General features: G+C 30.8%; 1 protein-coding gene across 3 annotated transcripts; it reads left to right on the top strand.

The window, feature by feature from the left end:
• Positions 1-444: 444 nt before the first annotated feature.
• On the top strand, positions 445-9,846 carry LOC142317374 (uncharacterized). 3 transcript variants are annotated; one of them, XM_075353875.1, is made up of 4 exons: positions 445-600; positions 3,580-3,785; positions 5,175-5,784; positions 9,611-9,846. In XM_075353875.1, the coding sequence occupies exons 2-3, from the start codon at positions 3,590-3,592 to the stop codon at positions 5,642-5,644; spliced, it is 666 nt and encodes a 221-aa protein (XP_075209990.1). In that variant the 5' UTR covers positions 445-600; positions 3,580-3,589; the 3' UTR covers positions 5,645-5,784; positions 9,611-9,846. The 3 variants fall into 3 exon arrangements, with proteins under 3 accessions (XP_075209990.1, XP_075209989.1, XP_075209987.1); XM_075353874.1 differs by having other exon boundaries at positions 550-634; XM_075353872.1 differs by having other exon boundaries at positions 552-807; positions 9,611-9,844.
• Positions 9,847-10,717: the final 871 nt, after the last annotated feature.

The raw sequence follows: 10,717 nt of genomic DNA, 5'->3' as shown, positions 1-10,717 counted from the left end.
CGTGTTAAATCTTGATCAGCAGCTGCAAAAGACATAGGTGATGAACGCTATTAAATCTTATTTCACAAACAATGGCGATGTGAGAAGGGCAGGAGAATCGTCTTTAGTCTACCATGGTGACAACTGTGATGAACTCTTCAGATTTGTCGTCATAAACAAGGAATGAAAGTGATCAGCCCTTGCTTATGATCACCTTGTGTGAGAGGATGGAAATACGGCACGTGGTTTGACAGAGCTCGCAGAACCCTTAAGGGCTCACATTATATTCGTAACCATCAATGCTATTTAGTCTTGAGTTATTAGCAAATGAGGATCAACTACAATATTTTTCCTATTTCTTTGACAGAGATGCTCGGTAATAAAACTTATATTTTTGAAAAAGCAGTAGTTTCAAAACTTTACAATTTTAAATAAATTATGTTACCCAAAGTGGTCTTCTAAAGTATAATGTATTAAATGTTAAAAGGGCATCTGATAAACGTATATTTTTAGTTAAAAATCAGTCTTAAAAATTAACCGTACGACTTTTAGATTACTTTTTCAAAATGTACATTGAGAGTAGTTCAGATAGACTGTGTGCAACACTAAGAATGCGCTTAGGTTAGTTTAAATGCACTGAAAATATTATGATTATGTAAGTTAGTATTTATTTTAGAAGTTAAAGTGAGTGTTGTCTATTCATTACTGTTACAGTAAACATTTTACTAAGTTGTTACATTGCGGAATGAATTTGAAATACATATTTGTTACGTACTATGAATGTGGTTTACTTGCACGTGGTAGATTGCTCGAATTATAAATAATATGGTATGATATTGAATTAAGGGTACAGTATATGTGCTTTATTTAATAATTTACCAGTGTTATTTTCTAGTATAAAAAATATAATTTCGATGTTGAAGTTGCCAAATAATTTGGTTCTTAACCTAGTGTACAAAAGTTCAAATTCAGCTTGCACCACAACATACCGTACCTTTGCTGGTCAAGTTCTTACTTTAAAGGTGTATATTTGTTAAAAACATTAAGTCAGTATCTTTTAAATAATAAAACCTCAAATATTTAGCTTATGTCATAAACTGGCAGTATTTACTTAGTTTTAAGTTTTTCTTCATACAGAATTTTATTATTTTACAGTAGGCAAATTAATTCTTTTTTAATAATTAGACTGTTCACTACATACATTTTAAGTCAATTACTTACTGTCCAGTTTTAGATTTACCTTTACAGACAACTTCCAAATTTTTCATTGTATCAGGAAAACAAAATATACTTTTTTAAAAACAATATTACAATCTTTAACATTGATTGTTCTTTTTTATATTAAATCAAAGCTGCTTAAACTTATTGGTATAGAAGCTGATTTTAGTGTAGTTGAAGACTATCCGTATTCAAGTTTTCTGTAACTACTAAATAAAAAGACCTGTTAGATATTATGAGGTCCTTTGTCTACAAAGCGAAAAAGAGCTTAATGCAGTATGTAATTGTATTCCTTTACACAAAGCAGAACAGTTACTGATAAAATTCGTTTTGATACCATTATACAAAGATTTTTAAAAAATGAACTGCCAATCTTAGAAAGGAATATATCATTAAAAAATGTTCATGCTCTATAAACTGGATTCTACAGTCTATACTGATTATATTATTAACTCAAATAGGTCTGCCATAAAGAAATCTAACTTTTAAAATAGAACCTGAATATAGTGATGTAATGCTATGTGCTCAGAGGCAATATGCTTTGCTGGTTTTTGTTGCAAATCTCATACTAGCTGCATATCATTCTTTTTTTTTATGGTTGCTGAAGTGAGTTAATGTTTAGTATTCTTAGTGTTTTTTCTTGATTCTTAGTGTTTTATTATTAGTTTCCTCATTCATTTATTTAGTTGTATTAAATCTTCAAACAACAATACCTTTTTTAAGTTAAACTGAAAGAACAAATCTGTTGATGTATGAGTATGGTGACAAAGTTTGGCCTTTACAAGAGGATTTATTTATTTAATAATAGATTTCCAAACAGAGAACCAATAAGTAAATTGACTGTGATCAAGACAGTACAGGGGTTTCAAGCTGATACTGTAAATAATTGTCCTCGCACCGCTAGACCAAGAACTTTCACAACTGATGCCAAGTCATTAGATGTATTGCATGCAGATCTTTGTTGAAGACCGTCATTCATCAGTTCAGAAAGCTGCTGTCCAACATGACATAACTTATTTGTCAGTTCTAAAAATTCTTAAAACAAATAAATTTCACCCTTAAAGCTACATCTGGTGCAAGTACTTTCAGATCGCTGAGTTGAGTATTGTAATATTATAATGCAAAAATTAGATAAAGACGCAAATTTTTGTAATTCATTAATATTTACTGATGAAGTGTTTTTTAAGTTAAATAGATGGCCATGTGAATAAACAAAACTGTTGATATTGGAGCAATCATAATCCCAGATGAATATGGAGGCTCATACTTAGTACCCTCAAAAAGCGAATGTTTGGGCGGGAATCTTTGGTCATTGTATTGAAGGATCTTTTATTTTAGATGACAATCCTGCAGGAGATGTTTACTGCAACTTGTAAGCTGATAGGATGTTACCAAACATCCGGGAAAATGTTGGACAAGAATTATTAAATAATACTAATAGTTTCAGAAAGATGGGAAACCACCTCATTATTATGTCAGGGCATGGGAAATTTTAAACAAACAATTTTCAAATCTCTGGATGGGTCGTAGACCTGCCAGGTCCTCAAACCTGTCTTCTATGGATTACTTTTTTAGGGATGCCTGAAACATAATGTTTACAAAAAAATCCTGCAGACCTTGATGAATTGAAAAGAATAATTGAAAAATTTGCTTGTCTACCACCAGACATGATACAACAATTTATAAACTGATATTACTTGAGCTTAGCACATTGCCAAGCTGTAGAGGTGAAGCATTTTGAACGTTTATTGTTGAATGGTATGCTTTCAAAATTTATTTCATCAGTAATTTTCGAAAACATTTATTTAAAATTGTAAAATAAATATTGTAATATGTAAAGTAAATAATATCAGTTTATATAGCCACTTAAATTGCTGTTTTGTTGTTAATTATTAGTTATTGTTTATTATTATCAATATTATAGCACTGTTTAAAGTTCATTATTGTATGCATGATGAATGTAAAATGCAATAAAATTGTTCATGCAGTGCGTTTTACCTCGTTTTTTTGTTAACACTATAAGACAAACAAAAATAATAAGAAAAACATAAGCATTCAACTTTGAATGCTTATAACCCAATAACAAAGGCATAACAGAAAAACAGGTTTCACCATTGTTTTTCTTGTAAAATTTTAAATCGGAATGATGTGTCATATGTCTACATTCCTATTTAAAAAAGTTAAGTTTGATTCAATATAGTAAATAAAAATTAAAAACGCACCATAACGCAGATTTTTTTTACCTATGTAGAAACCCATTTCTTTCTGACTCCAGATACTTCTCAGTATACAGTATAAAGCTGTTTCCATACTTATCACCCATAGTATCACCCGGTATATGTATATTGCTTATCAGAATATTTTTTTCTTTGTTACTCACAGATAGATTAGCATGGAAAAGAAACGGTTTTTTGTTGGCAATCTGCCACATGAAATTGATGAAGATGTTATAAGAAGTCGCTTTTCTAAATATGGTGAAGTATTATCCGTTGAACTTAAATTTTGTTATAGTGGTTTGGATCAAAATGAGATAATTTCTACGTTTGCTTTTGTAAATCTGCAAGGTTCTCAAGAGTCACTTTCAGCATGTATGTATGTTATAAATTTAATATTATTGACATTAAAACACATTATTAATAATTTTTATAAATCAAGTGCCAATATTGTGATCATCCTGTTTTTACTTAAAATTATTCTGCATAATAATTGGCAACAAGCATACTTAGTTGAGAAGTTATCTTATGCAATCATGAACCAACCATCAGCCATAATTATTTATGAACAGCTCTGTTAATTGGCAAGTGTAAATATTATATTTAACCATACACAATCCTTTTCTGAATACCATTATATAAAACCAATCTAATCAAGATTGTATCATTGGTTTTTAGAGTTTTGGCATTGTTCTTGTCCAGTTTCTTATAGATAGCTCTTCAAGAGTGTCATTAATCTAATCTCTATATAAAAAATATTGGAAAAATGGAAATTTGAAAATTAGTATTTCAGGTTTCACAGAACAGACTTTGCTTGATCTTACTGATGTTATTATGAGCTAACATAATTTTGTTTATGATTTCTTAAGCTAAATAATGATATTAGCCTTCTCTTTGCTAGTTCCTTAGATATTGAAATGAAGTAGTTAAAAGTAGTCATTTATAGTTATTTTAGTTATATTTCTCTATAAATATTTATTTTTGCTGAAATGAATTCAGAGAAATAAAATGCGATAACAGCATATTTTGCTTTTTTACTTCTGTTTTATAATCTAAAATCTCTGAGAATATTCCAAAAATCATTCGATAATTATTTCTACAATTATTTTTTTTTTATAAAAGAACTAAGATCAAACAGTTCTATGCAGCAGTTTTAAATCTTTGTTTAGAAAAATTAAATATCCTAATTATATTGTAATTAATAATATTAAATTGTAGTTAATAACAATCTTGATTATTTTATATCCTTTTAAGTAAAATAATGTGAATTATCTACAATTATCATATGAATTTTTTTTTAGCCCACAATTTACCTGCCTATTTTTAATCAGGTTTTGAAGGATGGTTATTTTTTCTCTCAGCGTAGCATATTATATTTAATAAAATATTTTTGAAACTGCTTGTTTCAGTGAACAAAGATCCTTTTGATACTAGCAATTAATGATTTGGTATTATTGCTGTCATATGTCATTGTTTAAAGAGAAATTAAAGTTTTATCTTTTTTTTTTAATTTTCATATCATTTCATTCGATTTTCTGGTTATTGAAGATCTGTATGAAAGTTAAGTACATTTCTAGCAAAATTAAAAATTGTAGTTAATGAAATATAGTTTTTCAATTAATGTGTTAATTGGTTTTTTAATATGTGATATAAGTTATTTGTGTGGTAATATTTTAATAGATTTTGTTTCTGAAAGAAAAAATTATCTGTGTCTTAAAAGTACATGAGAAGACCAAAATCTGATGTGTGTCATTTTTGTTTCAGGTCTAAAAAAATTACCTAGAAAAAAGTGGCTTGGAAAAGAAATAACCGTAGAATTTGCAAAAGAGAGTATATTGAATAAATTAGAAAATGAAAGAAGAGCTGCTAAGGATAACATTTCTGGAAAGACAAATGATGCAACTAAGATGCCACATAGTTGCTTTGAATCAAATAATGGTGATTTATTTGAAAATAATGAAGAGTCAGTAAAAATAGAAGATATTAAAACTTCTACTTTATCTAAAATTAATTTTAATAGTAAAAGTAACAGTAATATTCTAACAAAACTGGAAAATTTTAGTAATGTTTGGAAAGACTGTGATGAATTTAGTGGAAGAAAAATTACAAAATTTGATGACAGTTCTGATTTTTCAACTACAGTTAATGACGACATGAAAATGTCTTCCCTAAAAAAATTATTGGTTCTAAAGAAAAATTTAACTTTCTTGATAGTAACAAATTTTCAGATATAGATAAAAAAAATAATGGTTCAGAGAGTAAATTTTCAAGAAATTTTATAAACGCTGATGAAAAAAGATTGAAATCTATTAAAGAAATGAAGAAAGCAATTGATCAAAGAAAACAAACTATTAAAAAGGGGCTACCTTCTGTGGTAAGTAGTTACGTGTACATTTTCTATGGCTGTTGTTATATTAATGTTTATCTAAAAAGAACTGTTTTAAGTAATAAAATATTTTTTTTAAATTCAGCATGAGGATGCATTTTTGAATTTAATAAGTAAAATTTTAAGGTTTTTTATCCCTCCCAATCTATATTAACATCATAAGATTCAGGAAGCCCTCTCCCACTTTTAAGTAAGATGCATTTTTGAATTTAATAAGTAAAATTTTAAGGTTTTTTATCCCTCCCAATCTATATTAACATCATAAGATTCAGGAAGCCCTCTCCCACTTTTAAGTAAGATTACATTAATTAGCTGTGTTAAATAAGTATTTTTTTCTTGTAATTTTAGACAATTTTTGGTCTGTTGTATTATTTTTAAGATGAAATTATAATTCTTTTTACATAAAAATTTTCTAAAAGATATATATTTTAAATTTTTATAAGGTTTTTACAAATTTGACATAAAAATAATTAAAGGTAGCAAACCCTGATTAAAAAAGTGGTTTTTTTTTTTTTTTTTTTTTAATTTTTGTGTTGTTTAGGAAAACACAGAAAACTGTTGTTTTCTTTATAGTGCAGTAAAGTACATTTAGATTCATTCTATATTTATCGTGGTAGTTTTAAGAAATTCAATCTTGTATTTACACTAATGTATTATTTTGTATTGTAAAATGACATGGAGTGGTTTGATTCTACTTTCATCTTGTATTCTTGCCAGATCTGCACCTCTAGTTATACTGTAATAGTTCATAGTTAATTAGGAGTCTGATTGGTGGAGTTTTGTAACTGGATTTAATAATTATGTGCTAGACGCACCATCCAGTGCTGCCTGTTGTATAGCAGGCTTAATATTTTTAGTTTTGTATATTTAAATGGTATTTTTGTATAGAGGGGATGCTACTTAAGTTGTATGTGGAAAACGTGCCAGTAACTGCTATGTTAGATAGCACGCTCTGTGAAAAGGGAGGAACTTATCTGACAAGGATGAAAGAAAAAAAGGAAGGGGCGAAACTTGGTGATGTGTGGTACAAGGGAGGTAGCCTCCACGCCTAGGGTATACTGGTTCGCACACACACACACACACACACACACACACAAGAGTGGGAGGGTCGGTGCTTCTTGATGATGGTATGGAGGACCCTCAAGGTGTGAGAAGGTCACAGGGGAGCTCCCGGCATGCAAATTGAAGTCAGGAGCTAATAGGTTACATATGGGAAGGGTGGCTCCCTAGCGGAGAAACATGTCAGCTGTCCAGAATGGAGGTCGGCGTGCTCCGATGATGCGGGGGGGACCCCAGTGGGTGAACCTCTAGAACAGAGGCCAGATAGGAAGGGCAGAGACTGCTGCCATGATACTTTGAGGTGACCATGTATGTTATGATTGGTGGTGAAGACCAGTTGGTTGCCTTGTTGGGGCTGTTTAAAAAAAAAAAAAAAACAAATTCATGCTCTTTCTATACTAAAACTCAACGGACACAATTATTGAGCAAAATAATTATGGTTTTGTATGATATCTCACATGAAAAATAGAAATTGTTCCCAGAACTGTATCTGAGAGAATTGTTATAAAGCTCAAAAAACTGGAGACAAAATTTATTTCTGAGAAAATTGATTGATGTAATTAAAGTCAATAAAAATCAAATATGAGGTGTGTGAGAAAAGTAATGAGACTGACTTTTTACTTACCAAAGTTTTTATTTTTTTCAAACAATATTATCCCCTTCAAAGTAGTTCCCTTGGGAAGCTATACACCGACGGAGTCATTGTTCCCACTCCTGGTAGCAGCGCTGGAAGGCTTCAACTGGTCGGTCACAGCCTTGAGTGTTCTCCAGAGTTCCAAAAGACGTCCTTTTAAGATATGTTTCAATTTTGGGAAAAGGAAAAAGGCACAAGGACTCAAATCAGGTGAATAGGGGGGTTGAGGAACCGCAGGAATGCATTTTGAGATCAAAAATTCCCTGATGGAAATTGCCATGTGACACGGGGCATTCTCATGATGAAGCATCCACTTGTCTGCAATGTCTGGTCTCACGTGAATAACTCTTTCCTGAGCCTTTCAAGTACACCTTTGTAAAATACTTGGTTGACAGTTGTCCTGGAGGATCAAATTTTTTATGCACAGTACCCCTACTGTCAAAAAAGCAAATCAGCATGGTTTTGATCTTTGATTTGGTCATTCAGCATTTTTTCGTCGAGGAGATGCTGGAGTGTGCCACACTGCTTTGCTGCTTTGTTTCAGGATCGTACTCAAATATCCAGGATTCATCACCTGTGATCACAAGATTGAATTGTCAGTCCTCTCAAGCAGATCAACGTACACGTTACTTTGATTGTCCTTCTGTTCTTTTATGAGGTTTTTCGGCACCAATTTCGCACAAACCTTTTACATGTCCAAATCGTCTGTAAAATTTGATGTACGGTGAAAGTGTTTAAATTTAGCTGTTCACTCATCAGATTTTGAAGTTGAAGGTCTCCCTGAGCGAGGTTCTTCCAAAAGAAGAACCTCCCTGAGCGAGGTGTTCTCGGCCTTCCAAAAATTATTTGTGCCAGCAGAAAACTTGTGCTCTTGATAAGCAATGTTTCCCATAGGCCTGTTTCAATTTTTCAAAGGCCACACTTACTCGCGGATTCCCCAAGTTTAACACAAAACTTGATTGCACAACATTGCTCTAAATTCCGATGCTCCATTTTCATACCGCACAACAAAAATACAACTTCACTGATGGTGCTGTCAAAAATAATGTGTTGGCTGAATGGCGTTGAAACTCATACTGAGCATATGCAAGGGATGAACAAACCGGTCTAACACAGACCAATGGACACAGTGTTGCCAGATCGCTTGCAGTGTTACCAATCTCATTACTTTTCTCACACACCTCGTAAAATGTTTTATATCGATCTTTGTTGAAAAACCAAACGAAACCATAAAAAAATTGACTTAAAAACAAAAAAAAGTTACTCACTTTTCTAAATTATCGTAAGACCCTCTTGTTTTGGAACTCCTAATTTTGTTCTTTTGTATTAATACATTTTTAAAACCTAAATACATTTTTCCTCTTTTCTGTAAATCATGTTTAGATATTTTGATAAGCTATGAATTAGATACAAAGCAGTCTAATTGTCGATATCCATTTTCTAGCATTGGTTTTGTTTGACTTCATGACTTAATGTTATTTTAAGGTTTGAGTTGAAACTGTTTGTTAGTAGTATTAAATACTTTTTTTATTCCGCTTTTTTTAATTTTATTAAATCAAGAGTTTTTGCTAACTTACTTGAGGGTTTCTGACTGAACAATTTGTGATTCAGACCTGCATATGGTTTTTTTTCTTAATATATTAGGGAAGTAGGTTTTAACATTATTAAGAATATTATTAACAATAAGCAAACGCATACAGATGTACTAACTTATTTGTATTATATTGAACAAATAAATTTAAGGGATTGTAACTTACAAATGTTATGTGATGATTTTTTTCAGAATACATATTCAGATTCAGCATATCAAATACTATATAGAACACCTACTCCCTTTTCAATTCCAAATTTTATGTTGATCAGTATAATCATTGTTGCAAAGCTGTTTCCGATTTGATTTTTTTATTAGAGATAGTGAAAAAAATTAAATTAAAAACATTGGTTGAGAAATTTAAAATAATTATTTTAATCTCAGTAGTGTTTTAACTGAAAATTATTTTTGAGGTTTTAGGTATGATATTTTGTACACGTACGTTATTAAATTTTAATTAGATGAATATCTTGGGAGTATGAAATAATTTTATTATAAGTAATTAAACATCTCTATGATCTTTTCTTTAGGATTCTGGAAATTTGAACAAAAAGATTGTTTTTAATGATGATGATGATGATGATACTGATTATGATAAAAGTGTTGATAATTTACATAAAACTGAAAAAGTTATTCATTATGATAAGAAAAGCAAATTATTCAATGATGATTCTTGTGATGAAAATGAAGTATTGCATTCGTTTGATGTAAAACAACAGTTTGAAGGTGATAAAGGAAAAAAGTAAGTTATTAGCATAGCTATTGAAATAACAAATACAGTGTTAAATTAAGAACATAGTTAATGAATAGAAACATAGAACATAGTGTTTAAATAGGAACATAGTTATTCAATAATTGAGCTGAACAAAAATCTTACTGTAAATTCTTTGTTGAGCTCTAGAATTATTGAATATTTTACTATTATAAATACAATATTTTTTATTCAGTTTTTTTAATTTTAATAAACCAAAGTAATATACTAACTTACTACGTGTATATACTAGAGGGTTTCTAAATGAACAATTTGTAATTCAGACTTGCAAACCTGCGTATGGTTCACAATTCCAGGAATAAGCAAGCTTTTTTCTTAATTGCTTAAGTTTACATAGGGTTGTGTAAGTATGGATGAACAAACTTTTAAGTTGTCCATCATAGAGAAGAAGAGGTCTTTACCTTTCCGTTGGATTATTTTGTCTCATATTTTGTTTTCTCCAAGGCTAGAGTTTTCTCATACCCCAGTTCGCACTCAATTTTTAGTTCTGTAGGTTTAGGTTTAACCTGCTAGATCCATGCCTAAGATACATGACCTGTAAAGTATACCCTTCCTGTGATCCAGTGGGAGCTTGCTATGGGACAACCCATGGACTGGTCTGTCTGTTTTTTATCCAGTGTTTTTTCATAGTAAGCCAGTTCGGATCCAATTTTTAGTTCTCTGGGTTTAGGTTTAATCTGCTAGATCCATGCTAAAGATACATGACCTCCAAAGCATACCCTTCCTGTGATCCAGTGGAAGGCTTGCTGTGGACCACCAACCCAGCAACTGTTTTGTCTAGTGGCTTCATAGGAAGCCTTGTGACTGAACTGCTTATTAAATAAAGCCTGGCCCCCTAAATTACAAAATACTGTTATCATATCTT

This window comes from Lycorma delicatula, chromosome 1, assembly GCF_047948215.1.
Source record: "Lycorma delicatula isolate Av1 chromosome 1, ASM4794821v1, whole genome shotgun sequence".
Lineage (NCBI taxonomy): Eukaryota > Metazoa > Arthropoda > Insecta > Hemiptera > Fulgoridae > Lycorma > Lycorma delicatula.
The sequence above is the reverse complement of the archived record's forward strand: the minus strand, read 5'-3'. Positions and strand labels throughout refer to the sequence as shown.